Source organism: Humulus lupulus, chromosome 3, assembly GCF_963169125.1.
Source record: "Humulus lupulus chromosome 3, drHumLupu1.1, whole genome shotgun sequence".
Lineage (NCBI taxonomy): Eukaryota > Viridiplantae > Streptophyta > Magnoliopsida > Rosales > Cannabaceae > Humulus > Humulus lupulus.
Window position 1 is genome coordinate 123,093,413 of NC_084795.1, and position 26,625 is coordinate 123,120,037.

At 38.4% G+C, this 26,625-nt stretch overlaps 1 protein-coding gene across 2 annotated transcripts; it reads right to left on the reverse strand.

Moving 5' to 3' along the window:
- Nucleotides 1–16,079: 16,079 nt before the first annotated feature.
- Nucleotides 16,080–19,188, reverse strand: LOC133823118 (receptor-like protein EIX1). Of its 2 annotated transcripts, XM_062255716.1 has the most exons (2): nt 19,018–19,181; nt 16,080–18,929 (listed from the first exon to the last, which is right to left on the reverse strand). In XM_062255716.1, exon 2 carries the CDS (start codon nt 18,646–18,648, stop codon nt 16,285–16,287), a length of 2,364 nt encoding a protein of 787 aa, XP_062111700.1. In that variant the 5' UTR covers nt 18,649–18,929; nt 19,018–19,181; the 3' UTR covers nt 16,080–16,284. The 2 variants fall into 2 exon arrangements, with proteins under 2 accessions (XP_062111700.1, XP_062111699.1); XM_062255715.1 differs by having other exon boundaries at nt 16,080–19,188.
- Between the last annotated feature and the right edge of the window lie 7,437 nt (nt 19,189–26,625).

The window sequence follows — 26,625 nt, forward strand, 5'->3', positions numbered from 1 at the left end:
ATCTACCAATAAAAAAAATAATAGAGTTTTACCTTATCAAATTTGTATTTAATTTAATTTAATTTTTTTAAATTCATTAAATCAAAAAATTGTGGTAGTTGTATTAAATGGCTTAAATTATTATTGTTATTTTCTATTTATTTTTTAAAATGCATTTAATTGGTCAAATTTGTAATTAAAATTATAGTGGCTGAAATTAATGGGTGATTTTTATTAAAAATATAATATTAATTATAAATATGGGTAGTTGTCTAAATTAATGGATAAATGATTTAAAAAGACAATATTAAATTAAATGTAGCTACATGATTACTGATTACATTTGAGAAGTAACAACATATTAATTATTTTTTCATTAAATTAAGAAAGTGTGGTTCTTGTATTAAATGGCATAGTAATTTGTGAAATTCGTTATTAAAAAATAGGTGGCCAAAATTAATGGGTGTTTTTTATAAAATAAAAATAATATTTAATTAATGTGAATGCATAATTAGTGATTACATTAGGAAGTTACCACATATTAATTATTTATTCTTTCAATAATATTTTATTATTTATTTTAAAAGAATCCACAATATTTTATTAAGAATGTGAAATGTTGCTTTTTTTCTTCATAACACACACTATAATTATAATATCATATACCCTAAACCGATTGTGCTATTTTTTTTTTTTTTTTTTAAATCAAGTTTTACACACATTCAACTACCTTGTCTATAATCAACGTATCAGATTCAACTTATTCAAAGAATGAAGATAACTCTTCACCCTTTCATTCCAAAGATGATGAAGTAGATTCTCCATTGAAGAAGATCAAGGTTAGGAAGTTTGACAATGACGTAAAGTCTCCATTGAAGAATATCTAGATTGAGAAGGTTAGTAGTGATAAGAAAGATGTGAGTCCACTTGATGCTCAACTAGAGTACAATCCAAATGGAATATATTTTGATATTATGTTGCAAAAATTTGATGAAAATTTTAGTCGTCTACTTGTAACGCCCTACTTCCTTACAGTCGTTACTAAGTGAGTTAAAAAAAAATGGGCCATTAGCTCGCTCATCGAGGTTTTAGGTTAAAAGTATGACTAAACTGAGATAAAACCTGTTTAAAGACATTAAATATAAAACATTTGGTTATTCCTTGAAATCTTCGAAAGTTTTATAGCTGGGATCCCAAAATACTGTTTGGAAAAAAAAATACATTATAGACAAAAATATACACATGTACCCGTCGCTCTACGCTCTCCATACTCATGGTTGGTCAGCCTTTCCCTTGCCCTTACCTACACCATAGAGCACTCGTGAGCCGAAGCCCAGCAAGAAAAATCACATATAACATATAACATATGCATATCTATCAACATCATATAACTAAGCAGCCAACAGGCTAAACACATAGCGGCCATGCTGTCCTAGGCACTTTACCAGGCCCAGGGTTCGCTATCTTCACCGAGAGGATGACTCCAGCATCCTAGGAGGGTCTCGCCCTAACGGCCTGTACTCTGGATGCTCAACACCATTCCTGGTCTCTTTTCATAATCGGCTTCTTGTCGTTCTCGTCTTCGCCATTCCTAGCCTTCGCCATTCACTCACAAATATACATTACATAGCATAATATCAACAAATATTTAAACATATACTAAACATAAACAATAGGGCTACGCCGTGCAATTCAATCAATAAGGCCATGCCTTGCAATACAAACAATATGGCCACACCCTGTTCTATGGGTACAACAGTTTTCTTACCTGTGTCCCAAGCTATCTGAGAACCGCAATCCCGAGCACAGTCCTCTAACCCAAGCCTCATTGAAAACCTAGTCACAACATATTCATAATAGCCATCCATCAAGTTCTACACCAATAAATAACTTCGAGATATAATTCTATCCTCTAAGACCTTGGATTCTACAAAACTAGGTGGTAAAATCCTTCCCGAGCCTTAACATTTGAGTTCTTGAGCTAAAATCCTTCAAACAGCCAATATTTGCATTTGAACCGCGACCCAACCCCTTAAGGGCCGCGATGCGCCCCAAGTCAGAGGAAAAATGTCTCTCTACTGAGGGACACACGTCGCAGCGCGCTATACCTTGTGCCACGGCTCGCCTAGGCAGACAGAGGCTTTCCAGCCTCTTCGACACACATGGGTCGTGGGTCGAGCCTCCAAACCTAGATTTCCCATGCATTTTCACGAGCTAAACTCCCTAAAACTTACTAATTCCAAGCCTTAATCCTAGAATTCTACCTAGGATTCATACCCAAACAACATAACTAGTTTTAACATCCATAAATCCAACAGAAAGCCTCATCATAGCCTAAATTCAATCACCCAAGTTCCAATTCTAAAACTCTAACAAAACAGAGAAAGTTTAAACAAATATGCTTTAATCCCTTACCTCTGCATTAATTTCGGCCTGAGCTAAATTCCAATTGCCACAAACTTCAATTCTCCCCAAGCTCAGCAAATCTCTAGCTTCAAATTCCTAGGCTTGATTTCTCCAAAATTTTCAAACACCAGAGAGAGAACTGACTATGAGGGAGAGAGAGAAGCTAAGAGAGACTTCTGTTTTCCTTCTAAATGATCCTAGAACCTCAACTGCCTAAGTGATCAAACCCTCCTTAGCCAAAAGTCCAAAATACCCATTAAGCTTATCTAAACCTTCAAGTGCCACCAAGGGAAATTCTATCATTTGCCATATCCCGCTAATTCCTCGAGTGTTCCTATAAATTCCCGTTTAATCCCAACATGTCCAAATAATTAATAAATCACTACTCGTTACTCGATAAATCCCGAACACATATTACGTTCCCAAAATACCCCTAGGCTTCTCCCGAGCTGAGTATTTGACCTCATTGTGACTTTCTAGCTAAACTGTTCCCTAGGACCGTCTCGAATCGTGCATCACAAATATATCACCACTCACTCGTGGTATCAATCACAATATACACAAATATTACATTTATTCCCTCAACGGGCTAAAATTACAAATATGCCCCTAATAGCCAAATGGGGCCACATGCATATTTAATTCACCTAACACATGCATTTATAATCACATAATCATAAAATTCATATATTAATGTAATTAAATCAATTATTTCCCTCCAGGCATGCTAATCAAGACCCTATGCCTTATTAACAAATTTGAGATGCTACAACTATCCCCTCCTTACAGAAATTTCGTTCTCGAAATTACCTGAATAACTCGGGATACCGATCCCGCATATCTGTCTCAAATTCCCAAGTTGCCTCTTCCATTTTGCTGTTCCTCCACAGCACTTTCACTAAGGCCATGGTCTTGCTCTGCAAGACTTTATCCTTTCGGTCGAGAATCTGAACCGGCTTCTCCTCATACGATAAATCCTGATCCAGCTCCAAGTTCTCATAACTCAGCACATGCGTGGAATCTGATACATACTTCTGGAGCATGGATACATGAAACACACTGTGAACCCCTGATAGAGTAGGAGGCATCGCCAATCTGTAAGCTACCTCCCCAACCCGTTCCAGAATCTCAAAGGGGCCAACAAACCTAGGACTCAGCTTGCCCCGTACACCAAATCGTTTCATTCCTATCAAGGGAGAAACTCTGAGAAATACATGGTCACTAACTTGAAACTCTATGCTCCTGCGTCTTAAGTCTGAGTAACTCTTCTGGGGACTCTGGGAGGCAAGCATTCAAGCTCTAATCTTTTCAGTCGCCTCATTGGTCCTCTGAACAACCTCAGGACCTAGATATCTTCTCTTACCGGTCTCATGCCAATGGATAGGTGATCTGCACTTCCTCCCATATAACATCTCATGCAGAGCCACTCCGATAGTCGCATGATAATTGTTATTGTACGAAAACTCAATCAAAGGGAGATACTTATTCCAAGATCCCCGAAAACCCAGCACACGGGCCCGTAGCATATCCTCCAGTATCTAAATTGTCCTCTCAGACTGTCCATCCGTCTGAGGATGATAAGCAGTACTAAATCGCAACTGTGTGCCCATATCATTCTGTAGGCTCTCCCAAAACTTGGAGGTGAAGGAGGGGTCCCTGTCGGATACTATTGACTTCGGAGCCCCATGTAGTCGCACGATTTTCTTCACATACAATTCAGCATACTTCTCCACAGTATAAGTCGTCCTCCAGGCAAAAAGTTGGCGGATTTGGTATACCTATCCACGATCACCCACACGGAATCATGTTGTCCCACGATCTTCCGCAATCCAACCACAAAGTCCATGTTGACATCCTCCCATTTCCATTCTAGAATCCCTAGAGGCTGCAGCAACCCTACTGGCCTCTGATGTTCAGCCTTTACCTGCTGACAATTCAAACACTTGGCCACATAATCTACCACATCCCTCTTCATCCCCGGACACCAATACAGAGTTCTCAAATCTTGGTACATCTTCGTCGTACCCGGATGTAAAGAATAGGAAGTGGTATGAGACTCATCCAGTATCTCTCGCCGAATACCTGAATCCATTGGAACGCAAATCCAGCCCTTGTACTTCAATAGTCCCATCTCCGAAATAGAGAAGTCTTTAGCCACTCTAGCTAAGACGCTCTCTTTGTGCTCACTCAACTGGGGATCCTCCCCCTGTGCCTCCTTGATCCTCTCAAGGAGCCTAGACTAAATAGTGATGTTGGCTAACCGACCAACCACCAACTCTATACCTGCTCTAGTCATCTCTTAAGCTAACTTGTCTGATATCTGCTTCGAACTAAATAACTATCCTGGACCTTTCTGACTCAGCGCGTCGGCCACCACATTGGCCTTCCCAGGGTGGTATAGAATATCACAATCATAGTCCTTTACAAATTCTATCCAACATCTCTGGCACATATTCAGATCCTTCTGAGCAATGAAGTACTTCAAACTCTTATCGTCGGTGTATATTTTGCACTCCTCGCCATATAAATAATGTCTCCAAACCTTAAGTGCAAATATCACCGCTGCCAATTCCAAATCATGTGTGGGATACCTCTGCTCGTATTCCTTCAATTGTCTCGACGCCTAGGCTATTACCTTTCCAACTTGCATCAGAAACTTCCCAAACCCTGTCTGGAATCATCACAATAGACTACAAACTTCTCATTGTCCGACGGCAAACTCAATATTGGAGCGGTGATCAGTCGTCGCTTCAACTCCTTGAAACTATTCTCACACCTCTCTGTCCATACATACTTAGTCTTCTTACGCGGCAATTCATTCAATGGTGTGGCTATTCTAGAGAATCCTTCAACGAACCGTCGATAGTACCCTGCCAATCCCAAAAAGCTCCTAACCTCTGATACACTGCTCAGCCTAGGCCAATCTCTCACTGCCTCAATCTTTCTTGGGTCATCAAGTCCATAAAGGTTGCTGGGGCGTTGGTTAATCCAAAGGACATAACTAGGAAGTCATAGTGTCGATACCTCGTACGGAAAGCGGTCTTTGGTATGTCCTCCTCTTTAATCCTTAACTGCTGGTAGCCTCACCGAAGAGAACACTGTCTTTCCCTGTACCTAGTCAAACAAGTCGTCGATCCTAGGTAGTGGATACTTGTTCTTAATGGTAAACTTGTTCAGCTCCCTGTAGTCAATACACATCCTTAAGGATCCATCATTCTTCTTGACAAACAACACTAGAGCACCCTATGGCGAAAAACTGAGTCTGATGAATCCCAAATCTAGTAACTCTTGCAACTAAATCTTTAGTTCCTTCAACTCTGCCGGAGCCATTCTATAAGGTGTCCTAGATATTGGCTCCGCCCCTAGTTCTAACTCTATAACAAACTCGATCTCTCGGTGTGGCGGCAACCCTGACAAATCTGCGGGGAACAAATCAGGAAACTCACATACCAGTCTGGTCTCACTCGGTCCAGCCGATACAACTCTAGAGGTATCCACAATGTTTGTTAGGAATCATATGCAATCCTCCTGCATCAGGTCTCTAGCCTTCAGTGTCGAAATCATAGGTACTCACGGTGTAACGCCCTACTACCTTAGAGTCATTACTAAGTGAGTTTAAAATGTGCAATTAACTCGCTAAACGAGGGTTTTAGAAGAAAAGTGTGACTAAACAAAAAGTCAAGGCTGTAATCTTTAAAAGTACTCTATTTCATTGAAAGTTCCAAGAGTCTAACATTTGGGATCCCAAAGTACAGTTTATAAAACATTTACAACTCAAAATAAGTTTACAGGTAATTAACCATTAAAATCAGAGTTTATTACAGCCATTTCTCAAAATGCCCCAACCAAAACAGTCGGGTAGGCCAGGCATGTACGCGCCGCTCCACGCTCTCCCTACTCATGGCTGGTTGACTTTCTCCTTGCCCTTACCTGCAACACAGAGCACCAGTGAGCCGAAGCCCAGCAAGAAAACTCACACAGCACATAACATATGCATATTATATAACCATTATATCATATAATCCATAGATAAAACAGATAGTCCCTCAGATTAAACAGGTTCGGCCATGCCGTCCCAGAAGCGTTACCAAAGCCTGGGATCTCGGTTCTCACCGTAAGGATATCCCATGTATCCATTGGGGTCTCACCCTACTATAAGCACTCCATGTGCTAAGTGTTATTCTCGGCCCCTCGCCGTTTTCAGCTCCTTGCCGTTCTCGACTCCTTTGCCGTTCATTCTACTATAACCACATATAGCATACCTAAACAGCATTCAAGCATATAATAATTCAATCAAGGCTACACCCTAACAATAATACAATCTAGGGCCGTGCCCTGCAACAACACTATGGGCCCATGCCCTGCTCTACGGGAGCTACAGTTTCCTTACCTGTATCCCGAGCTTCACAATGCACAAAAGTCACGAGCATGGTCCTCTATCCCGAGCCTCTCCGAAAACCTAGTCACAACACATATAAAACATCCTTTAATACTAACCAATCCAAAACCACTTCCCGGGACCAATTCCATACTCTCGGGACCTCCAATTTCCCAAAACAACGCAACGGAAACATTCCCCGAGCCCCCGGATTAAATGCCCAAAAATGCAAAATTACCCTGTCCTGAAAATAGCCTAGCGTCGTGGCGCTACCCTTGAGGGCCGCGGCGCCCAGCAAGTCAGAGAGTCCCCCAGCCCTGTTGCAGCCTTGCGCCGCGGCGCCAAAGAACAGGGCCGCAGCGCCCCTTCGCGAACCCAGAATTCTGGGTTTTCCCCTGCATTTTCCCCGAGCCAAGACACTCCCAATTCAACCCAAACACATACCTAAACCCCAAAAACAATTTAAAACCACAAATAAACCATCTAACAACCTTAAACACCAACCACAAGTATAAACACATAATCATCCCCATAAATCACACTTTGGTTTCAAATCTCAGAAGTTTAAACCAGTAAACCAGAAACTTAAACCAAAGCCTACAAAACCTAAACCATGCTTCAAATTCCTTAAACCACAACAGAATTAAACCTCAAAATTGCATAGAATCCTTACCTCAAGTGGAGAATTCAACCTTAAGCTTCCTTGATTCCAGCTTCAAGCTAAGCCCTCTGGTTTCACAAACAGAATTCCCAAACAACCAGCCACAAACCATCTTTCAATTTCCAACCTAAATTCCATAAAAACTTGCAAAAACACAGAAATTCTAGAGATGAAACTTACCTCTGACCAATCTTGACTTCTGCTTGGCTTTAATTGCCTCAACCACCTTGATTCCTCTCCTAAGTCTCAAAATTCCCAACTCCCTTCCTTTCTTCCTTTCTGCCCTTAGTTCTCCTTTACTTTCATCAAAACTGAGTTGCCTAGGTGAGAAAAACGTGAATGATCTTTCCCTTAGCTGAAGTGATCTAAATCCCTGTCAAAAGACCATTTTGCCCTTCCATCGATTTCCCCTTCTAACTAAACCTCAAGGACATCCTAGACATTTCACATTCCTTACAAATTTACCATTTTCCTCACCTAAAATCTGTTACTCTTAATGGTTACCAATGGCCACTCAAGTTACTCAATCACCATTAACCATTAGCTCACAAACTCAAGGTACAAAATTCCCAAAATACCCCTAGGCTCCTCCCGAGCCGAGAATTTAATCCCGTTGTGACTTTTAAACTAATTAGCTCCCTAGGACCGTCTCGGCACGTGCATCACATTAATATCACCACAAACACGTGGTACTAATCATATAATACAATTATCACATTTATGCCCTCAGTGGGCTAAAATTACCATTTTACCCCTAACATACAAACGGGGCCCACATGCATATTTATTCCACCTAAACATGCATCCTAATCACATATTCATTTAAATTCATATATTAACATGTTAATTCACTTATTGCCCTCCAGGCACGCTAATCAAGATCCTAAACCTTATTAGCAAATTTGGGGTGTTACACACGGTCCACTCACTATCCCCATGAATACAAAGGGTACCTCCCCTTCTATTCAAAGGTCATTATCCTACGCTTGTAGTCAATTTTCGCCTCGTACTTCGCTAACCAATCCATTCCTAGGATCATATCAAAGTCATCCATCGCTAACTCAATCAGATCAACAGACAGCTCCCTACTGTCTATCTCTACTGGCAATGCTCTAACCCATCTCCTAGAGACTACTAGTTCCCTGGTTGGCAACGAATTCTGAAATCCCCTAGCATACAAATCACTAGGTCTACACAGCTGATCTATCACTCTAGAAGGAAACAAATGAATGAGTAGCCCCCAAATCAATCAAATGCAGTAAAAGAAGAACCAGCACTAGAAATCTGACTTGTCATGACTGAGGGGCTAGCCTCAGCCTCAACCTCAATCTGGGTCAAGGTAAATACTCTGGCAGGAGTGAGACTGTCAGTCCGCGTCAGATCTTCCTTCCTGGCTTGTGGGCAATCCTTCCTCAAGTGACTCATACTCCCACAAGTAAACAAACCCTGATCCTGCACTCTCCCTGATGTCGTCGTCTGCACCGAGGACACACTGGGAAACTCCTTCAGTTGTCTCCCTCGCCCTGACGGCCACTGAAAGCACCCTGTGCCCTCATATTCGAGCTAGGAGGAACAAAAGAGTCTAGGGCCTTTCTCTTCTACTCACTGGGGCCACTACCCCGACTAGATCTAATGAAAGGAGGCATCGTCCTCCGAGCATCGCGCCTAGCAGCGCCCTCTCTCCATATCTGATCCTTGGCCCCCTCAGCTGTAAGGGCCTTGTCCACTACCTGTGCATAAGTGGTAGTCCCCGGATCCAAGGTTATCTTGACATCACGGGCGATCATAACATTCAATCCCCGCACAAAACTATCTTTTCGTGCCATGTCAGTTTGCACCAAATTCAGCGCGAACTTCGCTAACCGGTCAAACTTCAGAGCATACTCAGTAACCGTCATTCGATTCTGAGTCAGGTTGGTAAACTCATCAACCTTTGCAGCTTGGAATGCGACACTGTAATACTTCTCATTGAAAATGTTCCTGAACTCTTCCCAAGTCATAACTGCAACATTCCTTCTCTGCGACACAACATCCCACCAGATGTGGACGTCTTCTCTCAACATGTAGCTGGTACAAGCTACTCACTCATTCCCTTCCACCCTCTTGAAATCCAGGATGGAAGAAATTGTAACGCCATGGATAACCAAGGTTGGCACACTGTGTGTTTTAAATAGTGCAAGACTTGCTAATCGAGTCATTTAAATGAAAAATGTGATCCTAGAATCATAAACAAGTTAGGGTTAAAATATTTTGGCCATAAACGAAAATTTCTCATTATAACAAATGTTTGGTACATGGGATCTCAAAACAGGGCTTAAAGGACATATTTACAAAATCTATAAAAGTTATAAATAATCAAGGCCACTCTAATGGCAAAATATATATTTTAGATTTTTGTCCCTGTACAATCCCTCAACCGTGGCGGCCGAGCAGCTGACAATGTACACCTCGCCCCCAGAGCTCTCCAACTCATGGTTGAACCATCTTGCCCTTGCCATTACCTGCACCACGTAGCACCCGTGAGTGAAGGCCTAGTAAGAAAACCATATCACATAGCATAAAAATTCTAGACAATGAAATAATTCATAAGATATTAACCGAATATTTATCAGGCCATAACAGGCACACATCAGTGACGACAAACAAAGATTCATCGGTCTATCATCCAGGTATTCAACAAGCCATCAATATCAGATTAATAACATGAATCACATTCATAATCAACAGTTTAACATAATCATCATACAATACTCATGGTCGATGCTCTTAGGCCGCACCTATTTAACCCACTGTCTCTGACTCACTTAGGCCGAGCCCAGTGTTTAACCCACTGACTCTGGCTCGCTTAGGCCAAGCTCAGTGATTATTTAATTAACATCAGCTACCAGTGGCCGAGCCGCGTTCTGTGTGCAAATATTCGTTTTGACACTCTTAGGCTGTTTATTTCATGATCTCATGGCATATCATAATCATACAACAATTGCATTCAAATATAGGGAGCTCTTAGTCCCATCACAGCCACACAAAAAGGGTGCAGCTTTCTTACCTTTAATTCCGAGTGCTTTAGTTACTACGAACGGTCCTCGAGCACGATCCCGCTCTGAGCCTTGGCGTACACCTAGTCACAATCCATAAATGATACTTCAATGAGTTTAAATTCCAAAGGACAATCCCGAGACCAAACTCGCGCTCTCGGGACCCCAAGTTCCACCAATCGAGGTGGTGAACCTGTCCCCAGAGCCCTAAAGCGAAAACCCTAAGAAAATACCCAAAAACCAATTTCAGGAGGTTGAGGAGCGCTACAGCGCTACAATGTGGGCGCTACAGCGCTATAGACAGAAACCCAAAACCCCCAGAAAACACACAGCCTAGCGCTGTAGCGCTCTCAACCTAGCACTAGCACCAAAAATAAAAATTTCTGGGTTTCTCCCTTCGAACTTTCCCGAGCCAAAGCTCCAAGAACTCACTCCAATCATCAATCAAACACCAAATTGAGTCCATAATTCCCTATATCTCATCACAAACAACCTAATAACATAAAAAACTTGGCTAAAACCCTCACCAAACACAGAAATCAAAACTGAGCTTTGAAGCTCAAGAACACCAACTGACAACCAGAAAACCAAGAACATTCAAGGGCTAGAAATCATTACCTCAAAGAGAAATTCGACCCTAGCCTCTAGATGGTCCTTAACATCCACCAATTCTTCCTTTCCCTCCAACAACCACCATAAACAAACCTTTTTCCCTAAAATCCAAACTAAAAGTCTCAAGCCCAAATCACCATAAAAACAAAACAAGAACTCAGAAATTCCAGAGGTTGAAGTTTGAATTCGTTACCTTGATGGCTGCTCAATGGTTCCCAAGCTAATCCTAGCTTGATTCTACACTCTAAGCTTCCATTCCCAAGTTTTCCTCTTCCAAAATGGAAAAAATCTCAAGAGAGAGAGAGGGATATAGGAGAGAGGAAAAAAAAACAGAGAATGCTTATTCTGATGCCCTTGTTTCCTTCTTTAATTTAAAGCTTTAATGTTTCATAAAAGAGAGGGAGTACGTGAGGTGAGAGAGGGTGAGCTGAAAGTTCTTTTAGTTTCTAGTTTCTTCTCTTTTGTTTCCTAAATTTCTGAGTATATTACTTAGACCAAAGACCAAGCTGCCCCTCTAATTTAACTAATCCTCAAATGACTCCTAGGGGTAAAAAGGTAATTTCACTCCCAATTCCAACTAATTCCTCAAATGTTCCTATGAACCACCAATTCATTCCGTCATCCAATTAATCATCAATTATTTTTCCCAATGTCTAATAATCCCCAATACATTATCTAAATTCCCGAAAATACCCCCAGGCTACCCCGAGCTGGGTATAACTCCCCGCTGTGACTATTTCGCCAATCCGCTCGCTAGGACCGTCTCAAGCCACATGCTGCAAATATATCCACATAATAATGTAATCTCAACAATTTATCACATATAATCACATTTTATGCCCTCACAGGGCCAAAATTACAAATATGCCCTTGAAAGCTAAACATGGCCTACATGCACATTTAATACTCATAAACATGCATTTGTTTACATCCATTTAATCATATAATCGTGCATGCCACATAATCATGCATTAAATCATTAATTCACATAAATACCAATTATGCCCTCCCAGCACACTAATCAAGGCCCTTAAGCCTTATTAGAAATTTCGGGTCGTTACAGAAATCATGTTCATCCACTGCTCTGCCCGCAGTGGGTCTGGACCACCCTCGAAGGTGGGAGGATTCTGATTCCTGAACCTCTCATACAAAGGTTCCCATCTATTCTCCACAACAGGCTGGGCTGGTACTGGTGCCACAACTTGTGGAACCTGCAACCAATGCCTTGAGGATGGGCCTGTTGCTTCAACTGTCGAAGCTCTTCTTCAGTTCGGTGAAGTCTAGCTTCCATCTCGGCAAATAACTATTTCAAATTTGGTGGGGCAGGTGGAGGGTCCTAACCATGGTTGTCATCCTCGGCCCTATTGCCGCGGAGTCTGATTGATTGCCGATGCATCACAACAATGTGCCTGCAATCAATGACGCCGCTCATTAGGCATGATAACAACATCCAAAACCACCCCAATCTCATCAACCAATCACAATCAGCAAATCCACATCACAAGCAGCATACAACAATCAAGGGGGCCATGCCCTAGCATCATGCATATGTCAACTCATTCATCATGCTCTACATAAATACTCAGGCAAACAGGGAACTTTAGCAAGCAATTAATCATATAATTCAATAATTACCAATAAATCCTGAACACATATTACGTTCCCAAAATACCCTAGGCTCCTCCCAAGCTGGGTACCTGACCCCATTGTGACTTTCTAGCTAAACTGCTCCCTAGGTCCGTCTCAGATCGTGCATCACAAATATATCACCACTCACTCATGGTATCAATCACAATATACACAAATATTACATTTATGCCATCAACATGCTAAAATTACAAATATGCCCCTATAGCCAAATGGGGCCCACATGCATATTTAATTTACCTAAACATGCATTTCTAATCACATAATCATCAAATTCATTTATTAATGTAATTAAATCAATTATTTCCCTCCAGACACGCTAATCAAGGCCCTAAGCCTTATTAGCAAATTTGGGATGCTACACTACTTGAATTGAAGAACAACATGGATGAATTTGTTCAAGAGATGACAAGATGTGCATTTGCAATGCAAACTCTGTATGGATCAATGACCAACTATTTTGATGCAAAGAGGAAAAAGAACGAGGCGTGGGAGAGATATTTGAAGGAAAAGGAGAAGAAGATGACAAAGAAGAATGACAATCTGTAAAATGCTTCAAGTATTTTTTTTTTTATTTTTAATTTTAATGTTTCTATGTGTTTCTTTAGGTCTTACTATAATATTTTTATTCTATTATGTTTTAATTTTTTTTATGGACATTTTCTTATTATGATTTGTTATGAATAGAAACTTTTATTTCTTTTATGGTCTTCAAATAAAATCTTATTATTATTTATTTATTAATAATGTTAATAAATTTGTTGGAGTGAAATTGTCCTATTTAAAAAAAAATTAATGCCGAAATTTTATATTAATTTTCGGTTTTCAATTTAAAATTATAGTTTAATTTTAATCAATAATTAAGAATTGACCATTAAGCAATCTCTAAATTAATGGACTTTATAAATTACCTAACCAATTATATTAAATGAATATATTTCCTTATTGGACAATGCAGGATTAATGAATAAATATCTAATTTCACAACAACAATAATTTAATTTTCCCAAGAGAATACAAAGAGATGCTTCATTTCAAAAATCAAAATAGTTTTTTAATGCTAGCCGACATTAATTTTTAATAACACATGTCGAAATTAATGCTTTTAAAAAAAGTTTCAATTAATTCTCTATTTTCAAGGTAAAGAATATCAATAGTTATTGGTTATAATGTAATCTTATCAATAAATGCTCATTTATTGAAAATAGAAAATTTGAAAAGTTGTATTGTTTTGTAGTTTATGGAAAAAATGAAATTAATTAAGTTAACATTTTTTGAAAAAAAATTAAAAGTTGCATTGATTCATTTTACCTATAATCAAAGTAGTTTGACATAAATCAAAGTTGTTTTTTTTTCTTTCAATTTTTTAATTTATATTTTATAATGTAATATGGAAAGTTTTATTTCTTATTTTTGTTTTGATGTTCATTTATTGTTAGAAAAATCAATAGTCATTCATTATTTAAGGGTACATAAAAAATCATTAATTAGTTGTGATTTCCAATATAAGCTTTAAATAATAAAAACTCAAATTTGAAATAATAATTTCAAAAATAAAATTTAATACGTTAAAGAAATTAAAAAAAAATATTTCAATTAGTACATTGGAAATTACATAAACTTACACCAAATAATATTTAAAATACTACATTGGAAATTAAACAAACTTATTTCAATCAACAATATAAAAAATACAAAAGTAAACCAAATCACTACCCCACATCTCCATAGTTATTGATTACATTACTACCAAGAATGATATCCTCATTTTGGTCTTCAGATTTTTGAAATGCTTCACATAGTTGTTGTACAAAACAATACATAAAAAAAATCATTTAGATAAACATATACCAACCAAATAATGTTTCATATTGTAAAATTATGAAATTAATTAAGATATACCAACCAGACGACGACCAAGTTGATGGATAATATTATTTGAACCATTTAACCTATCTCTAGATTTAAGGATCTTTGTAACCAAAATATTTTGCAAACCAACAACCATTGTAAGCAAAACATTTACTTTTGCAACTCTAGCCGGTAAAAAATAAATTAATATAAAATTTAAAAAATGATTAAAATTATAATAATAATAAAATAATACATACACATTTTACATGGTCTAGAATTCGAAGGTTCCCTTTGTTTACATCCGATGGTATATTAATGGTCATTGCATCACCATCCTTATCAGTTATGACAAAACTCCATGGTGGGATAGAAACATCACTGTCTATCTCATCTACACATACATGGTTTTCATATTGTTATTTTTTAAATAGAAAAAAGAAAAAAAATTAGAAAGATAATAACCAAGTATTCTAACATAAACATAAAATGAGATCTCAATCATAAACACATATAGATATAAAGATATTACCTTACAAAAAGAAGAGTAAGACTTACTATGAAGACAACGTCGAGTTCTACTTTCAAACATCGAAGAGGATGACTTCAAACTTTTCATAAGAGATCTATATCGACGAGCGTGATCTAAAAGAAATTTGAACCTGATTCGATAAGGAGACAATGGGTTCTCATAAAAAAAATTGTCTCTTCTTTCCAACCATTCCTCCTAAATTCTTAGATCTACTTCTTTTGTTCTTCATGCCATTCCCCTCTACTCCCATGCGTTTTCTCTCCCTTCTATTTTTTTCCCACACGATTTTTTTCTTCTTCTTCTTTCTCTCCTTCACATGCTCACGAAATCATGGGTGCAATTTTGATTTTTTATGTTTATTTATTTTATTTTGAATGAAAAAGAATAGAGGGTTTAAGAAATGAGTGTACATTTATTATGAAACCCTAATTTAAATTTTTTTAAATTAATTCAAAACTTGAAAAGAAATCTTATCTTTTATTGATTGGAATCACCATTCCTAATGACAAAAAAAAAAAAAAAATTTGAAATTAATGCCAAAAAAAATATGACGTAGTGGTAACTTGATGTACTAAATTACCTACATATCAAGTCAGCATATTTACATATTTATCTAAGTATCCATGTATGGGTAATACCATGAGAACTTTTATATACATATAATATTGTGGGGGTGATTGCATATTAAAGTGTAGTATGTCTATTTCTGTAATTAAAGTTACTCCATTATTTATATTTTACCAACCATTTTGTAAAAATCAACTCCACAATGTAGCCATAATTTATTTATTTTAATCAAAGATGCTTTACTCAATCATTAATCGCACCACACCAAATTCATAGTAAAGGTAGCATGACTTCTTTTGCCTAGGAATATTTGTTTGTTTGTGTTTTCCACTTTTTTTTTTTTTTCAGGGCCACGTAGCAATACGTGATTAAATTGATGAGAATAAACAGCGGTATAAAACGATTGCCCTCTTTCGCTTAGAAATACTTCAGTTCACTATATATTTGTTTATTCCTTATTCTGTCAACAAACAAGGTTTAGAAGTTGCAACCAGGGAAGAAAACTAATGTTTTCCCCCTGTTTCATGCCATCAATGAAATAGATATCATTGGAAATTTATTTATTTGTATACATTTGCTGAACACTTATTAGTGGAACTGTTTAGAATCAAAATGTTCAACTGCTTTTGCATTTAGTTGGAAGTGGATGCCCGCAGAGTAATGGATTTTCCTGGAAAATGGTGGCATCATTGAACTGTGGGAGTGGAGGAATTTCCCCTTCAAGCTTATTGTATGACAAGTTCAGGTGTCTCAAGGAAATCATGCCAGTAATGCTCCCAGGAATAGGCCCTGTGAGATGATTACGCGACATATCAAGTATTTCTAACCTTTCTAGGTTTCCAATTTTGTTTGGAATTCTTCCACTGATACGATTTCTTGACAGATTCAAGCTATGCAAACCAGCAATGTTTGCAATTTCATCTGGGATTTTTCCAGTCAAGTTATTCCCTGAAAGATCAACGCTATTAACATAACCAATGAAGCTGCTAAACTCAGGTTCTCTTCCCCTCAAAACAACATAAACTATGTTTTGAAACACTTCACCGCTCTTGCTGAGTACCAATGCTGTCAAGTTATTCAAACATGTTGGTATGACCTCTGAGAAAGTATTTCCTGAAAGATCTAAAGTATGAAGATTGGAAAGACTGCATAATGTTGATGGAATAGAGCCTGAAAAATTGTTCGAAGTGAGACGTAGCATGAAAAGCGAAGCTAAAACTTTTCCTTCTATCCATGATGGTAGCTTTCCTGTGAACTTGTTCATGCTTAGATCAATGGTGGTCAAGCCAGTGCAGTTCTGCAAAGAAGCTGGAATTTCTCCATGGAAATTATTGTTGCCTAACATCAATACACTGAGGGAACGAAGTGAACCTATTGAGCTTGGGATAACACCAGATAAGTTGTTATTTGTTACATCAAATCCAAACAACATGAATGAATGGCCCCAACAACTGGGAAGCTCACCAGAGAAATGATTACTTCTCAAAGAAAGAACTTGAAGACTCAGCAGATCACATAAGGATGAAGTAATTTTACCACTAAGGTCGTTATGAGACAGATACAACCTTTCCAATCTGGGCATTAATTCAGCAATATTTTCAGGAATGGACCCAGAGAAAGAATTACTCTCAAGAGAGAGCTGGTTTGCATTTAAAGACCAATGTGGGAAGGCGCCATCAAAGTGATTGGAACTCAAATCAATACTATTCAAGTGCGGAAACGTCACCTTGTGTGGCAGCTTTCCTTTTATTTGATTCATAGATAGGTCTAGTTGGATAACTTGAGGAGCTAACTTCGTGAACCATTGTTCCGGTATAGTATCAGATACTCCAACATTTTTAAGGGTGACAGATACGAGTTCAGTTTGAACCTGAAGCCACATGGGAAAAGCAGGACCTACTCTGCAGTTTAAGAGTTGGAGAGTATTGAGCCTGAAAGGGGGCAGCCACTCATTAGGAATTTTGAAAACAAGGGACTTGGGTTCCTCTGTTGTAACCCTAAGACTTTTCAGGCTTTTGAGATTTAACAAGTGGGTTTCGGTAAGGACACCTTCCCAGGAGTTCATTAACAGGTTTGCATTTGCTAGTTCAGAGAGCTGCCCAAAACTTTTAGGAATTGTCCCATTCATCTTGTTGTAAGAAAGGTCTAAAACCTTCAGGGATGAGATGCTCCCAATAGACTCCGGAATTGAACCAGAAAAGGAATTGCTAGAAAGGAGGAGATGTTGGAGATTTTTAAGCTTTCCTAGTGACTCAGGTAACACACCAACTAGGGAATTGGAACTTAAATCGAGTGACTGCAATGCATTGTTATTCGAGACACTGTTTAAAAATTCAAGAATCTCCCCAGTAAATTCATTTGCAGAAAGATCTAAGACCTTGAGCTTGGTAAGGTGTCCTAAAAATCCTGGAACATGACCCTCAAGGCCCAAATTATCAGATAAATCAAGGACCTCTAGAGATTCCAAATTTGTAATCTCCCGAGGAATTGAACCCTGAAGAAAGTTCCAACTCAGGTGAAGTGTCCTGAGACTGGTCAGGTTGAACAACCATTGAGGCATCGGAGAATTAAACGAGTTTTGGGACAAATCAAGGACTGAAAGTGATGTGAATTGGATGAAAGGAAGTGAAACAGGTAAGCCACGAAGTTCACAATAATACAAATTCAAACTCACTAATGATGGAAGCAAATTAATTTTTTGCAGCCATGTTTCTCCAACCTCATTGAGTTTCACATGTCCCAAATTAAGGAGTTTCAAGGAAGAGAGAGCTGAGAGCCAATTCAAGCTATCAGCTCTCAATTCCCATGACTCTGTATTGAGGTAGGAATCTGCATAGAGGTCTAGAAACTGCAACCTTGACAAGTTTCCAAGGCTTGAAGGAATCAAACCAGAGAATGATGCAAAAGAAAGATTAAGATACTCCAAATTTATCATCCCTCCAAGGAAATTAGGAATAGGATTCCCTTCAAAATCATTCATGCTCAAGTCCAAATAAGTCAAGTACTTCAAGTGTGTTAAAGAAGTAGTTACCTTGCCACTCAAACATGATCTTTTGTAGGCAGTAGCTGCGTCATCAAGTCCACTATTGTCGACTGAAGAGAAAGGATTTCTGAGGTTGAGCTTTGTGACATGACCATGACCTTGAGTCTGATTGCTGCAAACAATTCCTTCCCATTGACAGCACTCTTCACCCACCCATGAAGACAATCTATTTGAAGTATCAGTGAGTGAATTTTTGAAGGCAAGGAGTGCCTCTTTCTCTGTTTCAATACATTTAACACTAGTGAGCTTATCAGCTGAGCAAAGTTTAATAATGTGTAGATGCGAGAGAGCAAAAAAGGACAGTACCAGAGTTAAGTGAGCCATGAACTGACTCAACTTAACAGTGGCATTGGGTTCCATATTGTAAATATCACTCTAATTGAAGTTTGCATATGTTGGAGCTTGTGAGATACAAAACAAGACGGTGAGGTTCTTATAGTGGTATATACACGGCATAATATATTTATCAAAGCTTCATTTCATCAACCGACTACAATATAGATATTATATATAGTTTATGTTATTCTGCCTTACCACTTACCTGATGGCGGAAGCATTAACTGCTAGTAAATGATAGTTAATTTAATTTTTATTTAGTGGTATTCCTGTTTGTAATAAGGAAAAATGATTTCAAATTCCTTTCAGAAAAAAGTAATGATTTCAAATCGTTGAATATGCAGTCTTTGAGAAACACACTACTCTCTCTAAAGTCATGTCAAGAAGTTTGAATGGCTCAGTGGCTAGTCGCATTAATTATACTAATGGGCGGTGGATATGAGTGTTGATCCGATTAGATCTTATTTTATGTTAAAAATCATCCAACTCAATCAATTCAATCCAATCTGACTTTAAAATTCATTCTAAGTATAATTAAATTTGTAATTGAATTACATAACTTATTTTATTTTTGAATCTAAAATTTAATATTTGAAAAATTAGCAAATACAAAATAAAATATACAAAAAACTAAATATTATTTAATAATAATATTAAATTAAGTTTTTACAATTATCATATTAAGACGTTGAAATATTATATTTACAACACAACTATTCAAATTTAAAACTAATGTCTCAAAACAAATAACTAGAGTACTTAGATAGTAACATAATATGAACACAACAATAATAACATCTCTAAAGTACTAGCATCCAAAAATAACAATCCAATTAAATATATTTATATATAATATAATATATATTTTAATTATAATTGAATTTGATCAGTTCCTAATTAGATTTTCACAGTCCCATCTGCCAACCGGTCCATTCCAATTAATAGCAAACTTTTCAAATCCAATCCAATCAAATTGTAATTGGATATCCAATTTTGTATAATTAGATTGGTTTGGATTAGTTCGATATAGTTGGATTGATTTTGATCCTGAACACCCCTAGTGGTGGCTAAGGCTCATTTTCAATGATGTTACAAGAATAAAAGAGTATTGCTATTTGGAACCTTTACTACAACAAAAAATGTCATTTGTGTCAGTTTATAACTGCCACAATTGAGTTTTTGCGCCAGTTTCATATGTGACGCAAAGTCCCATGATGCAAACCAGACTGACGTTTGCGTCAGTGAAAAACTACCACAAATGTTAAAAACGAGTTTTTTTTGCATCAATTGGGAACTGTCACATAAAGTATTAACCAGGGAAATTGCAAATGTTTATGCCAATTTCCCTGGCCTATTTTGATAAAAAAAAAAACAGCAGCAGAAATAGAAAAACAACCGTATAAACAGAAAAACAACAATATAAATTTTTTTAAACATTGATCTAAAGTGAACATTTGTGATTAACACTATAAAAGTAATTCAGATATCAAAGTTAATCTATGTATATAGGTACTCTTGTGTTCTAAATTTCTAAGTATTAAACCTACTTAAACTAAAATTTCCTCACCAACTTGCTTGTTTGCTAACTGAGATACGCCATAATTGATTGAGTCCACTCATCCCATATCTCGTTGATTTCGTCAACCGAATATGGTGTCATATTCGTAAACTAATTAGAAAATATTTAAAATAATAAGTTAGAAATCATCCAAATAAAATCATGAACGATAGTTTAAATGAAAATTAAAAGGTAAAACAATAACTTATTTTTCAAGTAGGTCTTTGGTCTAGGCTGTGAAATCAACTCTCTAGCAAACTTCATAATGTAAAAGTCACACTCGGTTGGTTTTGACACTATTAAAACATAGTTATCCAAATTTAAGTATTATATTTAGCAAGTTATTATAATAAAAATATGTCAAAAACTTTAATACGATAAATAATATAATTTACTTACCTAATGAACACAAACATTTAGATTGATTGACTCTTTTTGTCTTCGGTGTATATCATATTGATTCAATGCCCTGCACACAATATTAATATTTACCTATATATGAGTTTGAAATGAAATCATAAATTAATTAAGTAATATGTATAACTTACATGATAATTATCTCATTGATTTCCGGACGAAAATGTGAGTTTACAGGATCCCAAAAAGCTACCGAATGACTGTGTGACTGAATTAATACTAAGATCCAATGACAGCTACAATAAAAAAACTTGTGTAAGATATTTATCAATAAACAAAATATATGAATATAAAATTAAGTTGACTTACTTGTTGTTCTAAGGACAAATTAGAACCTATGTCTCTAGCTCCATCTGTAGAAATCGATTGAAGAGATTTGTAGCACGTATTTCATTGGTTCCTGCATTAGTGGACACTAAAGAGGGATGCATGAAAGTGTACATGTGGTTCGACCCCTTCGTTTGCACTAAATCATCGAGGGAGCTACATATAATTAAAAAAGTTAATAAACGCTCGTTTTACTTTGGAATTTACGTCAGTGCCCCATTGACACAAACAGGTCATTACCGTCAGTGGGCCACTGACGCAAAGCCACTGACGTAAACAGTCTCGTTAGCAGCGTTAGTGGCCCACTGACACAAACGACCCCGTTCAATGCCGTCAGTGTATGTTATGACGCAATTGCCCCCACATTTGTGGTAGTGCCCAACTGCCACAAATGCTAGTTCTTGGTCAACAGCGTCAGTCAACTGTGTTCACTGACGCGTTTGACTGAGACAATTGCCCTTTTTTGTAGTAGTGCTTGAAGTGTCCAACACCACATGAGGTGACACACTATAGTTGGTTAACGATGCTCCATAATACTTATTATATTAAAATGTGTCAAACCCGATATTAGATTATACCAAAAACGATTTGTCACCAACTTGTGATGTTGGACACTTCTGATATCCTTTAGCAATACTATAAATAAAAATGTATGATAAATAATAAAATAAGAAAGTTAAATATGTATGAATCATGAATTCTTTGAGTGAGTATCCTATCATAATAAGTTGGTAAAATAATAATGTGCAACTACCTACCAACAAGTCAAAAGAATGTTTTGTAAAGCAACATTTATTATTATTATTATTATTGCTATATTTTTTTGGACCTTGTGTTTTGTAAAATGGTTCAATTAGACTCCTAAATCCAATTTTAATGAACAAAAAATTAAATAAAACAACACAGTTGTTAGGCAGAATGGTTATGTATTTTTTTCTAAGTTGTTAGTTTGGTGAATTGTTTGTGATTTCAGTTCAAAAAACTTTGATCAAAATTGGGTTTAGGGTTCTGTTTGAACTATTTTATAAAATACGGGATCCAAAAAATAATTTGTTAAAATACAAGGTCCAGACAGGTAATGAGACAAAACATAAGGTTAAAAAAAGTATAAATTCTTATTCTTCTTCTTCATGAATGGTTTAATTTTTCTCACATATTTTTAAATTTAAAATATAAAAATGTAGAACCAAGAATACGAAGAGAAAGATGAAGAGAGTTACAACACAAAACTAAAAATACAAGTAAACTAAAACATAATGAAGAAAGAAGAAGAAGATTTGAATAAGTACGATACTTGTTAGAATAGAAACAATATAGACAATAGAAAAACAGATAATATAGACAATAGAATGATGGATATGATAAGAAATATGTAGTTTCATCTCAAAAGTAATTGATGCTGAGTAGAGTAACTCATGCTCTTATAAATGGTAAATGTTCCAACCTACTTTCCATGTGAGATACTTTAATAATACTTTGTTTAAAAGAAACTATTTTAACCTCAAAATAAATCTTTGGTGTCTTTCAAGGAAATATTGTTTGAAATTAAACAAGTCTAGGGCATTCTCAGCCTAAAGCTCAAAAAGATGAGAAAGTAATGTATACTCTAAGGTGCAAGGATCACTATTTATAGATGTTTCACCCCATATTTAAGTTTTGAATGATCTAGTAACTCCAAATGTTTTGGGGGTGTTATTGGACACTTAATTTGGGATTAAAAAACTGATCTATAAACATTAAAAAATATTCACAAAAAGAGTTTTCATGTGACAAACGACGTATTTCTTGTTACAACATGGGAGATGGCATATCGCTTGTTAAAACAACTCTTTTTTTTCTTTAAACTTCCCAAAACATCTACTAACCTCAAAATTGCCACTCAAATCATTTATACACATTATATTGAAACTGAAATACCCTTATATTACAATTTTTAAATTAAAATCTATATTTTGTAACTCTTAAATGTGAGGATCATTGTAAGGGCGTTGATTAACATATGGTTGAAGCAGTCCAATTTTAATCTTAAATTGGCAAGCTAAGTGTTCAGCTACCTTTGTCAAACAGAAGATTGTAGAATGCACGACCACATGTTAGTTTCCTTAGTGGCACTCCTCTTGGTTAGTATGTCCTCGTTGTTAGGAGATTTACTCTTCAATCCAGGACGATCCATGAGAATGGTAGTGTTGTTGGGAATTATGCCCTTGAAAGTATATATATTGGACAGTGTTTTTTGAAATAAAGAATCAAAATGAAATTTTGCATATATTGATTGTTTATTATTATTATTTGAATAATATCATATAAGTATGAGAAAATTCTCAAATTCGTTACCGTGACCACAATCTTGTATTGATACGAGAAAATTAAGATTGTAGGGAACGAATTTAAATAGTTCGCAGTAAAACAAAGTGTACGCCCTAAATATCCACGGATTATTAGCGAGCTGGAAAAGGGCATAATTCTATCAGTCACGTGGAAGCCACCTACCCGGAGTTGCTGTTACAAGTCTCTACCTCTCTAGCTCGAGATAGCCAAAGGTTTAGTAAGATTACTAAGGCATCGGATCAGCAACGTGGACACCACGAGCTGAGACTACATCAAGCTCGGGGTACGAGCTTGAGTTGACACCTCCGACCCTTTATAAAGTCAACCACGCAATGTAAACGTGCATATATCAGACATCACGTGTCTACTCCATTCCTGAATTATCAGACATGCAGCATAAACATGCATGCCCAGACACCCCACGACTGGTTTGGGCCATGCGGCCCATTATCCCCCTTACCTATTGATTAGACCACACTTCATTGTCAGGTTTTAGGAATTAATCATGAATGTCGCAGAAGTGACATGATGGGTAAGAAGGTCACGAGATGACCTCCTTTGCCAACACCCAGGTGTCCTTTCCCTATAAATATGGAGACCTTGGGAGTTGCAAAGGGTTGGCTTCTAATTTGTAAAGAAATACCCTATAAGAAATATCATAGATATATCAATAATATTGGCTGGTGGACTAGAAGGATTTTAACCTTTGAACTACCTAAAAAAGTATTCGAGTTATAATCTTCCTTTGAGATCATTCATCTATTATGGTTCATCACTTAGCACTAATCCCTCTCCTTATTTATATAATTATCTGTTGTCGAAGAACCGCGTCAACAGTTTGGTGCTTTCATTGAGAGCTTTTAGATTGGTGCTATCGCAAATACCCAACCATGGTAGTTACTCGCTCAAGACATGGTAACGAGGCGGACCAACATGATGGGCAGGAGGCCCACCATGCCGCCATGTCCGATGATCAGAACCCTGAGGTTCAGCAGCGGCCGGGAAAGCAGCCAATGGGCCAAGACGACACTGGAAGTTTGGCTCCCCGGCCGCCCAATCCGAACCCGGATTTCTACACGGCAGTAGAAATGGAAAATGCACAGTTGAGGAGTCAGCTGGCGAAAGCAAACCAGCAGATTCAAGAGGTTTTGGCCCGATTACCCCCTCTTACAACCGACATTAATGTCGGAAAGAGGCATGGCGAGACTCATAAGTCCCGTCGGGGTAACCGGTCCAGGCCCAACCGGTCGGTCAGACCCTCGACATCAAATTCTACTCCCACGTCGCACCACCGGGAAACCACATTTGAGGAACTTCCTAGGGCCGAGCAACAATTCAGCTGATCGGTCCGGACCTCAACTCCTAGCTCACTTCCGCCCTCGAGTGCACCCAAGAGGGCTTGAGGAAGCTCACGAAGGAGATCCGGGGAGGGCTCGTGACGACAGCCCGCCCCGGCTAGCCGTTCTGCACCCCGCTCAGACCGCCGAGCACAGGACGCAAAGGATGGTAGAGCGGAGCGGCCACGACCTAGCTTGATTTGCCCTGATGGGACTAGGATCGCGTCCCCAGTCAGGCATCCTCCTTCACCGATAAGATACCCATCTCCTCCCCGTCCAGTCCGAGACATTCCGGCTCATGGGAGCAGCAAGAGAAATCCTCCTTCCATCGGACCTTCCCATCATAGCCGGGCGCTCAGGGAAGTCCCAGATCCTCACCCCCAGCAGCGGGCTCCGAGCTTTTCAAATGGAAGTTATTGGACCAGAAGTCGTCGAAGTGACATGTTCGGCGGAGACTTGCGCCATCGGTTGAGCTCGGCGCAAAGCCCTCAGGTCGTCCCGAGGGGCGAACTCCGAGATCGTCTAAACTCTCAGAGAGGAGACCCAATTGGAAATGGCAGTCGTGCTCGCCAAGGGGAAGGCCAATCTGAAGTACGTGACAACGGGAATGTCCCACATAACCTATCTCAAGATAGGAGGGACTACAACTCGCCTAACACGTACAATGGAACTGGAGCTGTTGAATAGCCCCAGAATAACCAAGGAAGCAAATACCAAACCCTTGAGCATCTGGCTCGGATGGAGGAGCTGATGAGGAAGCTTTTGTCAGAAAAAGAAAAAGATGAGTATGATTCAGGGGACGAACTCGAACTCTTCGCCCCCAGCATAACAGCTACAACGTATCCACCTGGTTTCCGTATGCCTCACTTGTCCAAGTTCAATGGAGATGGGGACCCGTCAGATCATCTGGGTATGTTCAACACCCTGATGATGGCCCACAACATTGGTCCCGAGCTGAGATGTTTAATATTTCCTTCCACCTTGACTGGGCCGGGCAGGCAATGGTTCAAGCAGAGTGAAAAACAATCCATCAGTTCGTGGAAAACCTTTTCTGCCAACTTTAAGAGGGCCTTCCGAGCTTCTCATGCTGCCCGCGTCAAGGCCGACACCCTGGCAAACATAAAACAGCAGCCTGACGAACCTTTGAAAGCTTACCTGAGCAGATTCACGAACATCGCTGCTCGAGCCAGGGACGCAGACGACAGCTCCAAGCTCATGGCCTTGAGGATTGGGATCCTCGTCGGAGGCGGACTCTGGGAAAAGATACAGAGAAAGGGAGTCAGCACTGTAAACGAATTCCTAAATAGGGCCCAGGGATGGATAAACCTGGAAGAGGCGCGAGCATCAGCCGCGAGAACCAGCTAGGCCCCTGAGCAGCCCGCTGGAGTGGGAATGGATGTCGTGGCAGCGACACAAACCGTTACATAGAATAACCAGTTTGGTGGAGGCAAGAGAAAAGGGAGCAGCGAGGGCGGCCAGCACGGCCTAAAGAAGAACAAGTCCATAGAAAAATTTAAGCCAGTCTACGCGACTTATACTGAGCTCACACACACTAGGGAGAACATTTGTAACGCCCTGGGTAGCCAAGACCGTTACACTGTGTGTTTATAA

Excerpts from the sequence above, each read along its gene's own strand:
- LOC133823118 (XM_062255715.1), bottom strand. The coding sequence starts at position 19,071 with ATGGAACCCAATGCCACTGTTAAGTTGAGTCAGTTCATGGCTCACTTA.